Raw genomic sequence first — 14943 nt, 5'->3', positions numbered from 1 at the left:
AGTTGCAGGAAAGTGCTGTTGCATTCATGGCTGGCTTGAGCCTGATGGATCAATGTATGAATAAAACACGGAGCTAAGATGGACCCTTTTGATGATCTGATCTAGCATGGCTCTTCTTGTTCTTCAGCAGAAAGCATCCAAGGATACAAAATACAGGACCACACAGGTCCAAATGCTCAGACATTAAAGACAATGTAAAGTCTCTAGCAGCTAGCTTAGTTGTTTTCAATTATGTGGCAGCTCAAAATAAAGGATACACATCAAGAAATCAAATCAAGTGACAAGCTAAACTTCTGAAATGCGCAGTCATTTCATCCATCCCACCCCTATTCTCAATAAAGATTATCCAAACATGTGAAAAGGAGAATAGGACACAGAATAAAAATAGCACTAGGAGTGGTAGGAATGGTTAATGGTGTTTTCATTGGCTGAGAAATCCTTAGCTTTGCATGCATGGCCCAGGTTCATGATCTTTCATTGTTGTTTTTGTCATAGCAGGATACTGTTGGCCCTGCAATCCACATGTAGACCTTTCACCTCAAGTCCTTTGTTAAAGGTTTGTTTGTTGCTGTTTAATATAGAAAGGCTTGGATTTCTTGGCATGCAAACACTGGCACCAAAGGCTTTTTACATGACATTTGAAAATTTGACTGATTGTTAAAGTCAGTAAAGAAACTTTAATTGCTGGCAGCAAATTTTAATGCAAAAAATAAAATAAAATGCATGCCTCTATGAAACCCTTCAGGAATATAATGTATATACTCAACAGCCAAGAGATTGCCAAGTTCCCTAGATAGGGAGGTGTACTTTCCTCCATTATTAATAAATACCCTGTAAGGGAGAAAGTATCTGACTGTTGCAGTATGCGACAGTCAGATTAATCTTGTATGTGAGATTAATCTTGTTGCTGGGTTTTCCACAGGTTCCGATTCTGCTGGCTCTACTGCTTTGTGTTGCTGTATTGTGCATGGCTGGCTAAGGCGTTTTTAATCTGTACTTTTGATTATTCCGATTTTGAACAAAGTGTTTGAACTACTGCCACCTGCCTCATCTGTCCTGTCCCCAACTAAGTCCTTCGTTCTCTGCCAAACTCCTTGAAATTATGAAGTGAGATAACCCAATCAAAACGTGTTAAGCTGATAGGAATAAAAGCAAGAGCAGATTCAGACTTGTTGGTGTTTAAATATTCAAGAGTCAATAATGCCAGAATCTAGCAACCTCTGCAAGACTGTTTATGTATGATGCTTCAAAGAATGGAATATGATATTCTGCACAGCGTCTGGTAGAGGATTTGGCATTCTAACAATCACAGCTTTTTTAAAAAAATTCATGTCTAATCCTCATGTCTATAAAGATTTAATTAAAGTTGCAAAAGTTTAGGAATTGATTTGTGGACTAGGACTTCAGTGCCCTGTATAATTCTCAGTCTCTCTTACGTAATTACTGTCCCCAGATCTTGCTTTAAAGAAGGCCTAAAATTCCCAGCATGCCCCAACCTGCATGACTGGCTGGGGTATGCTGGGAGGCACTGGCCTTTTTTCTACCTAAACATGCACAGATTTGCACCCCAAATTACTGAACACATACCTTGATCTATTTATCTACTCTCTGCTGTCAGTTCCTGGCAGCAAAGCAAGTATATCAATTTCAGAACACATCTTATTCAAAAAGCAAGCACCATCTGTTTTCATTGAAGGACCTGAAAGCTTTTCACCAACTCAAATGATTTGTACCCACATTTGTCATTCAAAAGGCATAATTTGACTGAAATCTAATCCCGCTAGAACGCAAATTCTCAAGTTCCAATTCGAAAGGGTCTGCTATGTCTACCAACACTTACCTTTGCTTCCATCAAGCTCCCTGACAACCTGACTTAAAACACTATTTAAAGGTATTTTCCACATGCGTGTGCGCACCCGCCCGCACGCACACATTATATTGGGAGGCTGGAAGCCTTCAAACCATTCACTGGCCCTCAGTACCATCATTATTTTCAGTTATGCCTCACAGGTATTCTTAGAAATGGAGCCCAGTGCATTCTGGGTAGCTGGACAGGGTATCAGAGGGTGTCCTGTGGGACTAGGAGGAAGTGTTGTCAGAGAGAGAGAGAGGTGTGTGTGTTGAATATTGTGTTTTGTCTGGATTTGGGGACAGCTGTGTTTTACCTGAGGGTTTCTCTGCATATATACATGTGTTTCATGATTTCTAAGCATCAGAGATTTGCTTTCTGTGTTTTTTGTGAAGGAAATGCTGTGATTTGGCATTTGGAACTTAGAACCTACCTCTGCTGTTTTCAGTTTCTTGGCCGAGGACCACATCTGTTTGCCTTCTATAAAATGGATCTTGGACCAGCAAATTGGATTCAAAGGGTTTTTTATGGTTTTGGAGTCTAGATCTCCACCTCTATTGTGAATTTAAGTTCTTGGACAAGTTGCTTCTTTTCTTACTGATTTCCTTCCTAGTTGATCCCCCCGATAGCCATTTTGTGAGAGCATCTTCAACACTCCCAAAAATCCAGATGTGCTCACTGCTTCCAAATGGCTTCCCTAGATTCTTAGCCATCATCTGTTTGGCCCAAGGCTGAACTGTCCATCTACAATAGGCAGGCAGTGGATAGACAGCCTCATGCTACAGAATTAGAAACAAATCCTTAATTCATGAGGAATAACCTTTGGACTGATAGAAAACTACCTTTAGATATATTGTTCCTCAAAAAGCATTTTATTAAAAACAATCCAATTTAAACAAAATAAAATCTGACTTAAGTAAAAATACCATTTAAATTTTTAAAAGGCTGGTTTTTATTTATTTTTTAGATCACTGATTTTTATCTACCCAGTGAAACAGGATGCTGGGAACAAGAAGTTGGGTGGAACCAGCACAGCTATTCCTCTAGCATGAGATGACAGATGTCTGAGTTAAATCTTTGGAGGTTGAAACTTAATTTCAAAAAGGCTTAATTATTCAATGGGCATGTGTCATTAAGCCAGCATTTTAAAGCTTCTTTGGGCTCAGTCCCAAGCTTGGGGGCTTATGTGTACCCAATGCACAAGGCAAGACGTGGCCGTGACCTCTGCTACTGCCATGCCTTGCACTGTTTATTTTCTCTAGATGGATGATTCTGCCCCAGCTTCCTCCCCTCTGCACCCATTTTCATGGTTTCTGAGGCCCAGTTCTGGGAGGTGGCTGGTGTGGGTCTTTCTGCACCTGCTGCAAGGGGGAAGGCTCAGACTTTAAACTCCCAGCCTGGAGGTTGCAGGACCTCAGAGCTGGGCCCCCAAATACTCCAACACAATCCTCAGACAGCCTAAACATCTATGAATTCCTTATAAAGAGCACCAAGGATGATGTGCTACAACATGGGACTTCACCAAAAATGAAAGCAAAATTACAGTGGAAGAATGGAAACACGTAGCACAAACCCCCATAAATGGGCACTTTATTCAACTAGCAAGATAAACTCAGAAATGTATAAATGGTCCATTAAATACATCCAGTTCATTTTGCACATACTTAATATATAGAAATTTACTTACAGCTTCCAAACATGTAACATTTAAATTATTTTCTTTTTTTCAAGCTTGCTACCATCAAAAGGTAATAAAATCCACCACCTGCTTTCGCAGATGAGCACACACAAAAAGATACAGATAGGACCCAATGGTCAGATTACTGCATTTATCCAATGGAGGGAAGGTAATTCAAGAAGCTTATAAACCAAAAGCAACAAATTCCATCCATGATACTTTACTACAAGAGGGAGTTAAGACAGCCATCACTCTGAGTTGGTGACCTGACTGGAAGGCCCAATAGCACACTTGATGGCACTTTGACACATTTGCTAGGCAGGAATTTCTCAAAACCATTTCTAGAATGGAAAAAGAGTTAAGGCCATGAGCTGAAATGGTTAAGTCAAGTTTGTTGTTAATTGTCACATCTGGACGAATAGGTTTGGTGTGACTGATGCACCGACATTATAGAAAGGAAGAAAAAATGAGAATACTAAAGGCCAAATATTTCCAGTGCATGTTTTAAAAATGTTTTTCATAAATGAACACGATTTAAATAATGAGGACCAAGAGCAACAGCCAGTTTTCCCTACCTATATATATTTACTTGGACATGGACCAAGGGGTGGGCAGAACAGGTAGAGGCACATTTTCCCTCATTCTTGGTATCAGCCCGACCTGGTGTCGTATTTTCTGAAGTGAATTATTTATTTTAAAAGCTTATCAAAAAGTGACGTTTAAAAAGTAGTGTTAAAATCCATACCTGAAGCGATTTAAGCTTAATTTACATTTTTTAAAAAAAGGAAGGAAGGACAGACAAGAGAGCCTTTTGTCATGCATAAAAGGAACTTGCATGTGTCTTGCCTACTGGTCATTTTGACAAGGAAAGGAGGCGGCAGAAGGAACACCAAGGACTCTCCCTAACTAGAGCCATAGCAGCATTTCAGGTTATTTGACAGTAGTTAAAAACCAGTGGAAACGAGACTTGGCAGGAAAAGTGCTCTGCCAGAGGTTGCAGCCCTCACAGGTTTCAAGCTGCAACATCTGCTATATGTATTATAAATGTGGCACTTCTGTATACCAAATGCTGGCAAGTTTGCACATGACTCACACAAGTCAAGTCACCTGCAGTCATTTCTCTACTACCACTCTGGTTTCTGAAAGCCAGGCCTTCAGCTAACCCTACTCTCTTCCAGCACCAGTCATTCCCTTGACTATTCTACTTGGACATGCAAGGCAGTTCTGCCACACTCATGGAGAATAAACATTCTGCCCAGCAGAGTTTCCCCCTTCCTACAAACACGCATACAACTAAGACATGCTCTAAATTCTTCAGATGAGATAACAAGCCACTGTCCCCGCAAAACAGCAGTGTCCCAGTTTACCATTTTGTGGGCCAGAGGTTCCATGTGTCCAATTGCCAGCAATGGACCCTGCGCAACAGACACAATTTATTCTTGGACCCAAAGAATTCCAATGATCCACGTCTACTTTTACAAAAGGAGTTCAGGACTGCAGTTTCCGAAAAGCAGCAGTTATGCAACAACTGGCCATAATCCCTAAATCTTTTTTCTTTCTTTTCTCTAGCCAAAAGCACTCCTTTAGCACAGCCTTCTCCAGCCTGAGGCCTCCCCAGATGCATTAACCATAACTCTAATCTTCCCAGCAAGAGTGCCCCATGCTGGCCGGGGATCATGTGAGTTGCAGTCTAACTCATCTAGGGGCACCAGGCTGGGGAAGCCTCATTAGCATGTAACATTCATGTAGTGGTACTTCCTCCCTGAAGCAAGGGAACTTTGTTACGGCTATTCCATCGCAGTAGTTTTGAACACATTCAGTCTAGACTTATAGCAGGACTTGCATTACGTACCTCAACTCATATTGATACTATTACTAATAAAACATTACTGCTTGGGATAACAGAAATATTTCAGGTTGAAAGAGCTGGTTTTCACATTGTATATTGCCAAATGATATGAATCACTTTTCTTTTCAAAAATGATTCAGCAATATCCCTATTGCAGTTTGATTTCCATCTTTACATTTAAGGGATGTGGATCTTTCTAGTACTACTTGGTCTTTTAGCACCGGCTCTGCTTTAACACTTAGAAGCTCACTGTTGTCAGTGTTCCTTTTGATAATTCTAGCACTGTTCGCTCTTTTCAGTGTACTTCCACCATTTTCCTTTGGATTAAAATCATCAGAGGCTGTTGTCATCCTCATCCTAGGTAGCCTCTGGGACAGAGACCTTGTAAGGGTTGGAGCTTTGGAAGGGGTTGACAAATCCACCTTTGCACATTTTGAGGAAGAGGCCACAGTATTCCTTGCAAAGCCTGGAACAGGAGCAGGGGTCTTGGGAATGGAGACAGCTGTGCTTTTGCTAGGATCCGTGGGGGATTTGGTGAAAGAGCGGCACATTTTAGTTTCATCCGTTTTTGACTTAGGGACGTATCTGACTGGTTTAGAGCTTGGCTTTTTGAAAGAGCCTTTGTGCTGAAGCTGCTCCCTCTCAAAATGACCGCTGCTGGAAGTCGCAGTGCCCCGCTGGAATTTTGGCTCCTCTACAGATACGCTCTGCCTGTACTGAGGTTTTGGTGTTGCATCTGCGGTGCCCCGGACAGAGTTGCGACGTGACAACCGCGCTTCAGCCACACTGGTGTCTCGAGGTGCTGGCTTAGTCTCTGGCTTTTTTGCTGCACAGCTGGGGGGTGCAGCTTTAGTTGACCTGGAAATTGGTACTACTTTTCTCATGCTCGAATTCTCCGATGAGTTTAGGGTTCTGACTGGTCTGGGGTGGTTGGAAGGACCACTAGTGGATTTTATGGAACCTGAAGATTTATCTTTCAAAGAATTTCTCTTTGGCACTACTGCATCTTTGCTTCTTACAGGTTTTTCTTTTGAAAGACCAGACTTGCTATCAGCATCATCTCCATCACTGCACATTGAGCTCAGCCCTACTTTGGCATTACCATCACTTTGCAGATCATTCATAAATGAGGCCATGGCACCATCTTTCCTGGCTGCTTTGTTGCCATGTAGCTTCAGATCATTTTCTTCTGACAGATCAAGTGTCAAGGAGCAGTCAGAAGCGTCTGATATGCTGAACATTGGCCTGTGTGCCTTAATTCCAGAAATGCTGCCATCTGAAGAGACAGGACTACCACTGTTGGGCTCAGGGGGATCACGGCCAGGACGTGCCACTTTGGCAGCGCTATCAGCTCTAGAAGCAGTCTCTTTAGATGTTCTGCAGAATGCTACAGCATCACCAGCAGAGTATAAGCCTGAGTCACCCAGAGTCTCCAGACCCCTCACCTCCACGGCAAAGTGAGCTGCAGATGGATCCTCCATACTTTTTGCCTCATGGAGGTCTAGCTTATGCATTCCTGGGACAAGCTGACATTCTTCAAGTGATACATCCCAGGAGGCTGGATCTGTAGCTTCCATACAAGGCATGCCGGTCCTGTATTTGTCCTTGCTAGCACTCTCTTGGTGGTTATAGAGATTGCTATGGGCAGTGGCTAGCTCCTTGAGGTTTGCAACGTGATCAGACTGAGATGGGGGCAACTGGTAGTAAGTGCAGTCTGTACCAGCTTCAGATGCCTGGTCCAAGCGCAAGTTAGTGAAACTGGCATCTCCAGATTCTTTAGATTCAGCCCAGGACATGCTGGGTCTTGCTTGACATGCGGGCGCTTGGGGAAGGTTACTGAATTTATTTGGGTCCTCACACTGTGAGGTCTCCAGGAATGTCAGCAGCTCTCTGTCTGCAGTGACTCCCAAGGAATGCCGGGAACGCCTGATGCTGGAATTTCTGTAAGAAGGGCTCTGGGGCCTCTGTTGCAGGAAGGGTAGGAATTCTTCAAGTCCTCTCTTGGTTAATGTCCCAACATCATTTTCACTGCTGCTCCGGCCAAAAGCCCCAAGCTCTCCAGCCATAGATGATCGGCGTTTTTCTTCCAACTCCTTTAATCTCTGCAGCTGCTGAAGTTCTTGGATCTCCCTTTCCTTATTTTCCTGCAACGAAAAGGGAAAAAACCCACATTTTAAATTCTGGGGCTGTTTATCTATTTTTATTATTTTTGCATCCATCTTCCTTACTCTTCCCTTTTGATTTTGATTCTTGAGTAAAAATTACCATAGCAACTCTTTTCTGCTATGGTACCAGAGGAAGCAGGAAAGAGATTTGTTTTCATTGTTTCATTAAGCTCAGCTGGTTAAAATGTTATGAAATAATCACTCATATTTTATTTAATTATGCTGCAATTTGCTTTTGAAATGCACCTCAGTTGTGAATTACAAAGAATTTTAATTGACGCTGTCATCAAGCCCCCAATTCAGAATGCTTCCTAGCAAACCAAACTAAATAAACAGGGTAAAGATTAGATTTTAGAGAACACATTTTCAAATAATCTGTGCTTTGATATTTTTGCTACTATGCCCAATTTAAAAACAATATTTAAGAAGCAAAACATGTCTGTCTATAAAATCTTTACTCTTCTTCATTTGTTACATTTATATCCCATTTTTTCTCTAAAAAGGCCTGAGGCAGCCTACATAACTAAATGTTTCTATTATTTATCCCCACCCCCCACCCCCGGTATTTCTTAAAGATGAATAAAATTTGATTATATGTAACCTAAAATGTTATTCAAAAGCACTGAAATGGAGCAAACATCTTGTAGTTCTGGAGCACTTCTATGTGGAACAACTGCCCTGAACTCTCTCCTCCACTATCTAACACTCCACACATATCTGAGACCTGAAATATAAAGGTAAACACCATTTGATTTTCCCTTTGTCTAGTTAGCAGTACTTTTATTCTTTCATGTCCCACAAAGCATTATTGCATATGCTTTCCTTACAGTGCAATGCAACAGTTCAAGGCCACGCATACTTTGCCTTCTGGATTAAAAGTGCTAAATATTCTTTAACCCACGAAGCTTCCGGGCACTTTGCCTACTGTCTTTATAAAAGCACTGCAAAGATTACAGCGTGTGCATGTTACAAGCATACAGGCCAATCATATGGCCATCTGCCGTTCATTTCTAGACAAGGGCTCCTGGATTGTCCTCCCAAACTTGCCAGGGCATAAGAAATACTTCATGCCTTTCTACTTCATTACATAGGATGCAAAAGAAATAAAAAGTGTGAATTCTTTTCCAGTGGAAACAAGAGGACGCCTCAGATTTTGTCCCGCAGAGAGCCCAATTTAAATATTGAAAGCTCAATAAAATCTTTTGAACAGCAATAAGTTTGGCATGAATTGACGAGAGGGCAACCTTTAAACTAGCAAATACTCTATTAATGCATATCTTTATTCTCTTAAATATCCGTCAAAATCATCTGGCTGAGAAGCCGCCTAATTATTTTAGAATCAATGGATGCTTAATTCTGTTCTTACCTTAACAGCCTTGTTGAATCTTAGGCAAAAATCCCTAAATATTTGAAAGCACTCCTCCAGTTTCATAGTTTCTTTATCTTCACACAAGAAGTCTATAAGGGCATGGGTTTCCTTCAGTAAGTCTCGTTTCCAGTGTTCCAGCTCTTTTAGTTCTTTTACAGCAAACTATAATGTAAAAAAACAACATACACATGAGATCCAAACAACTGAATAATGGCTTATTTCCTTGTGTTATGTGTGCATATGCACATTTCAGCATCAGTTAAACCAAAGTCTACATGACTGTAGCAGGAAATCACAGAACTATAGCACCGAAAGTGGTATGATACAAGCTTTCCTACTGTTGGTGTACATGTACACCTTTTATCTCTCTGGCGAAACAGGTTTTACAGGTTTTTTTTAACATTACACAAATCTGTAAAGCCAGTTTACTGGGAACAATATTGGGATAAATTCACCTTTAACAGGCCATGCTCCTGCTGCACTGCCATCTTCAACCATCTGAAACAAACAAAACCTCTGATGTGTCTCTTGACAAAGACAAAGATGTAGATCAGTAGGGGCTTCTAGTCTGCTTTCAGGACGACTCGGTGCCCCAGCTTACCCAGTGTTCAATCGCTGCTCCATTGAAGAGCAAATGTGAAGAAAGAGGAAGATAGTAACTAGGGAAAGAGCTGCAAGTGAGTGCAGAAGGAATGAACATTTGGGGATGGGGGCAAGTTGAGTGTGTAGGATGAGGATAGAAGAAACGAGAGTTCAGCAGATGAATATTTTTAAGAGGCGTGTGTGGGGAAAGGGGAAAAGAACACAATATGTTTTCTTTGACCTCTGGACCTGCAAAATTTTGCCTGACATTGGAATGTCTGTACTTATCTTGAGGAAAACTGAATTACTGAATTCCCTACTACAAGAAAAACAGAGGTGGCAAAAAATCTGGCCAAAAGTGGCAGTTGATTATGCAAAATTCCACCTCCATCTGCCTCCATTTCATGACCAGTTCTGAGCCTGGACTATCAATTATTTTGCGAATGGTTGGCTGCAGTCATTTTCAGCTCTCTCAAGATGACCAGGGAGGTGGGGGAGGAATTGTCCCAAGTGGGACAAAAAGTCAGTTTTCATTTCATTAAATCAGCATGGAAAAACTAAATATCCAAATACATATTTAAGAAGGGGGGAGGCAGTTGGGAAGCAGGTAAGTTGAAGTTCATAACACAAGGGCAGCTGCTAGACCTGCATTATGCCACATAGCAGGTGGCCTAATGCAGGTCTACTTGAAAATACTTGGGGGAAGCCGGTAAAAGCATTTTAGCGTATTTAAATTCTTGTTTTAACATATAAAATTAATACTTTTATTGCTGAGCTGAACTCCCACCAGTTGCCTGAAAGGAACTAAAGACAGAAACTCTTTCCCTGCCAACAGCTGTTATATTATCCAGTTACGTTTTTTGATTTATTCCACCAGCTCAATTCTCACCAACTCTTACAAGCTGCATCTCCTCCAGTGCTACCAAAGCTCATATCTAAAGCAGACACAGCTAGATTATTTAGTCATTCTAGTTAACATTCAACAGATGTTTATTCTATTGCAAATTATTTCCATCCCCTCACTGAAGATAAAGGCTCAGTGCACACGCATTTTCTGGAGAGTTAGAATTTTGTGAGAGCACCATGACGAAGTCCGATAAAGCATAGATTGTCAGGCAGTAGATCAGGAAAGTTTGCACTCTGCCTTCCCCTGTTCTACAGAATTATGTTTTCCACAGAAAAGAACATTAAATAGCAGTCTATGTTAGCATATCTGTCAATTTATGGCTGTTGTCACAAACCCTACGATACTGGCTGAAATTTGTCCTAATCTGTAGTAAGACAGGCAGTACCTACTAGTGTTCAAAGCTCCACACCCCCAGTCTGTGGAGACATATTCATAAGGGCAGCTGGCATATACCATGGCTCTTCAAGTGTAAATTAATCACAATGGGCTGTCCTGCCATGTGAACTGGCACATACATTTGGAAGATGCTCGAGTTCAGGAATGCTTGAAGGTTGCCATCCTCTTCTAGACAAATAGGTGCACTACACTTCCATGCTTGCTTGCTTGCTTGCTTGCTTGCTTGCTTATTTATTTATTTAAAACATTTCTATGCCGCCCCCATCGCAACAAAGCCTCGGGGCAGCTCACAAAGAATACATAAATACATACATACATAATGATAATATAGCAAAAAAAAATGTTAACACATCTTCAGACTGAAGAGAACTCAGCCTACTTTGAAAGAAGTACCTGCACTTACCTTAAAACAAAGACATGAGAATCTATCCTTGCAGTTCGTATTGTCCCTTAGTAACACTTACTTTGGAATGCTAAGCCAGTTTCAAATTTGACAAATACAATTCAATTAATATTGTTTGATCAAGGTAAGATGGGGCAATCATGGATTTTAAGAAGATTAACTTGGTTAATTTCCCGTCTCACTTTGTTCATAAAAAGCATGCACATAGGCACTTACAGAAACAAATGAGATGCCTTCAGCATTTCTATTTGTTTAATAAATGAGCATTCGTTAAAAATAAAAAAAGACATTGCCAAAAATATATTAAGCTTTGTTTTCTTGGTGGCTTGTCTTACAAAGCAAGAACTCAACTCAGGAGCCCAAGGGTTGACAAGGGTGGGGGTATGTAAACACTTCAGTAGGGTGGATAATCTTAGCTTTGTCAAGACTCCAAAAAAGAAAAAAAATAGCATCACTCAGCAAGGTAGTTATGAAGATAAGCTAAAAAAAGATCATGAAAAAATGGCTCCACCTTTCAAATTAGTACCTAATTCATGAGGATAAGATAAGCCAGTTCTTATAGTTATCTTAGCCACCGTTTTTGGAAAGGAAGCAGATATAAGATGTACCTGAAGAGGGATCCAAAGCATACATTGGGAATTGTTCCCTATCAAGTCTGATATTATGTTAAAAAGCTAACAGGGAAGTTAAGAGATTCCACACTTCATCAGCACTAAAACTCTGACTGTGGAGAAAGAAGTCAATAGTTCAGAGCAGTATTAGTAGACTACTAATTAGTAGACTAAAGCACGGAAGCCTTTATAGCTGAAGAAAATGTGGGTCATGGTATCAGAAAGGTTTCGTAAAATAAATTTCCCTGGGCCCAACTTTCATTTCTGTGACACCCAACTATAATTCATCCTACTTTATTCCTGCAACAAATTATCCAGGAAAGGGGATAAAAATATTAGCACTTTAGCCACAATAATCAACAGACTGCTCTACTTATTTTAGAGACTCCTCTCATATTACACAAACACTTAAATGACAGATATTGGGTTAGTCAGCCATTTATCCCACTGAAACCATGGCTTAGCACGTCTTCGGAGTCCATATGGTATCTAAACCATGGCTAGACCCGCTTGGCCAGAGCATCAAAGAAGAGCTGCCGCTCAGGCCAAGGGGCAACGACAGCCGACTAAGTGCCAAGTGACACGTTGCTCACTTGACCTTGCCCGCCACTTGCCTCTTGCCGAACTTGGAAAGTTGGATTGCTGAGGCGGCTTGGGGAGGCAGCAAGAGGCAGGAGCCGGTTGGCTTCACTTCCTCTTGAGGAAGGAAAGTTGAATGGCACCAGCCTGCCTCCGCTGCAGCCATTTTGGCTTGGCCGCTGCAGCAGAGATGAATGAGTGGTTCAGTTTGTCTTTTGTGAGGGGAAGGCAAGCAGAAAGAATCTGTCCTCCCACCCAGACAGCGGCACCAGGGAGAGCAGTGACACGGCTGAAGGGATGGGGGATGCATCTCCCGCCGCTCTGCCAAGAAGCCTCCTCACCCTGGCCAGTGAGGGGTCGCTTCCACCTCAGGGGGAAAGCGCCTCCCTGTCGTGCTTTCTTCTGTACCCAGCTGCAAAGACCAGCAGGGTGGGCAAGCAGCCACATCCTGACCAGTCAACTGCTCAAGAAAAGCTGGCTGACCAGCCCACACCTTCCCACCTGTCACTGGCACCGTGCAGGGAAAGGGCAGGCAGAACTAGCAGCTGCAGCTGCCTTTGGCGGCTAGCTCTGAGCAGGCGGGAGCTGAAGCTCCCTTTCTGTGCCAGCCCCCACAACCCAAAAAAGAGGCCGGAATGTGGCAAGGAGGAAAAGAGCCTGCCTCAGCCCTTCTTCCCCTTTGCCATGGTCTCAGGTGCTATTTTCCCATTGTCTCACACCAGTTAAGGGTGGGGGAAAGCGAGACGCAGCCTGCTATTCTTCCCTGGCCTTCACAGCAGGTGAGGGTGACTGAAGGGGGTTCAAGCTGCCTGGCACTACGCTCCTCTTGAAGAACAGCACCACATCCATGCTGCCCAAATTAGGAGACACAGGCAAACACAGATTGCTATCAACCAATTTACAGAAACTTAAATGCATTTAAAAAAACAGTCTCTTAAAATGGTTACAAGTGATGAGCAGCGTTACAGCAAGAATGAAGAAGTGTCTTAAGAAGAACAAGTTACTTTTGGTTCATATATAACTAACATAAACAGTTATGCGGCCGAATGTGGATGAATATAGATACAAATAAAGAACAGAAATGGCAGGAATTTTCCACAAACCTGGAGGAAGCCTTCCATCTGGCGGAAGAGCTCTGAGTCCCGCCGGACGTTGTCCTTAAGAGATTTTGTTTTCACTGAGAGTGACTGAAGTTCTGCTTCTATACTTTCAAGAGATATTCTGCAAAGAAAAAAAGGGGTCTAAAGCAATTTTTGGGAAAGGGAGGTATCTACTACTGCAGTACTGGCTATCTTATTTTTAAAAACTTGCCTTGCTGTAACATATTCAAGGTGAACAAAATGGATCTGCCAAAATGCAAAAGCCAATCTTTCCATGGTAGATGCTATGACCCAGTAATCCTCCCCAGTTTTAGTGATCATGGTTCCAAAGGGCAAATATTCCCCTAGACTGCCTATTATTAGATTAAGGAAGTTTGGGATCGTAAAGTCATAGGGCTGATGCACACACACACACACACAAACTGTAGCAGAACTAGAACGCTAGTAATATTATGGCTCCTGTTTTGTATATCATGACCATTCTTCATAGGTAGCCATGGAAACACTCCCAAGATGGAGGAAATGGGACTTAAGGATCCACACCCTTTGCTTCAACTTTTTCCAAACAGGGCTCAGTTCCTCCCACCTGGCAATGAGGAAAGAAGAAAGGGTATGTAGAATATTTATGCCGACGTGCCTCGCACCACCAGCCAAACCACCTGACTAATCAGACTTCTCTCAGTTCAAAAAACAGAACAAGACAGGATTGAGCAGAAATATATGAGCTCACATAATTTTATTTTGAATTTTGATTTCTATTTGTAGAATTCAGAATTTTCTGTGAGCAAAAGGGATAGTTCTCCACAAAGTTATCTATCTAGATTAATCAAGGGAAGTTGCTTCATCACCAAATATGTAATTTCCCCCATAATATTGATATTTATTTTAATCAGTTGTTCCATGAAGAAAACTGTATATAGATGAATAGCTTCTGATAAGTTAACACTCATGCTCCTTAAAGAGTAACTCATTAAGCACCTAAAGATGAAGGACTGCTTCAGGCATCCTTCTATTTGCAGTGAAAATGAAACCACAGAGTCTACAGTAAACACTTGTTAAGAGCTCAGTTTTCACACCAAAACTTTGCAGATGCATTTATGTGCAATGTAAAGAAAAGTTCCCAATGTTCTCAGCTTTCTTGCTTACCTGGCTGCCTCCTGAACATGCTGCAATTTTTCTGAAAAGCTTAGAAGAACTTTATCCTTCTTTTGGGCTTCCTGAAACAAACAAAATATCCCCATGACATTCCACTCCCATGCTGAAGTCTACATCAACCAAGGCCTTTTTGGAAAATAAATAAGCCGTTTCTGCATTCAACTTGCTGTGTTTAGAAAACACTCTTTAAAAGGCTGGGAAGGATCTAATTTAACAAGTTAAAATGATCATTTCTATTTCACTGAGCCTGAGTGTTAGCTGTCTTCCAAAGAATATAATCACAACTGAATAAGGAGGGCC

The 14943-nt window shown here is 41.7% G+C and overlaps 1 protein-coding gene across 1 annotated transcript in view; it reads right to left on the bottom strand.

The window, feature by feature from the left end:
- Positions 1-5501: 5501 nt before the first annotated feature.
- The window catches only part of FHDC1 (FH2 domain containing 1), a 31338-nt gene continuing 21896 nt past the window's right edge, over positions 5502-14943 (bottom strand). The window contains exons 8-11 of the mRNA XM_044430867.1: positions 14635-14705; positions 13492-13609; positions 8908-9072; positions 5502-7520 (exon numbers count right to left, since the gene is read on the bottom strand). Of these exons, the coding sequence (XP_044286802.1) occupies positions 5502-7520; positions 8908-9072; positions 13492-13609; positions 14635-14705 (2373 nt within the window). The remainder of the gene's footprint in view (positions 7521-8907; positions 9073-13491; positions 13610-14634; positions 14706-14943) is intronic.

The sequence above is a fragment of the Varanus komodoensis genome, unplaced genomic scaffold, assembly GCF_004798865.1.
Source record: "Varanus komodoensis strain SLA01 unplaced genomic scaffold, ASM479886v1 scaffold21, whole genome shotgun sequence".
Classification (NCBI taxonomy): Eukaryota; Metazoa; Chordata; class Lepidosauria; order Squamata; family Varanidae; genus Varanus; species Varanus komodoensis.
Note: the sequence above shows the minus strand (reverse complement) of the source record. Positions and strands in the feature narration are given on the sequence as shown.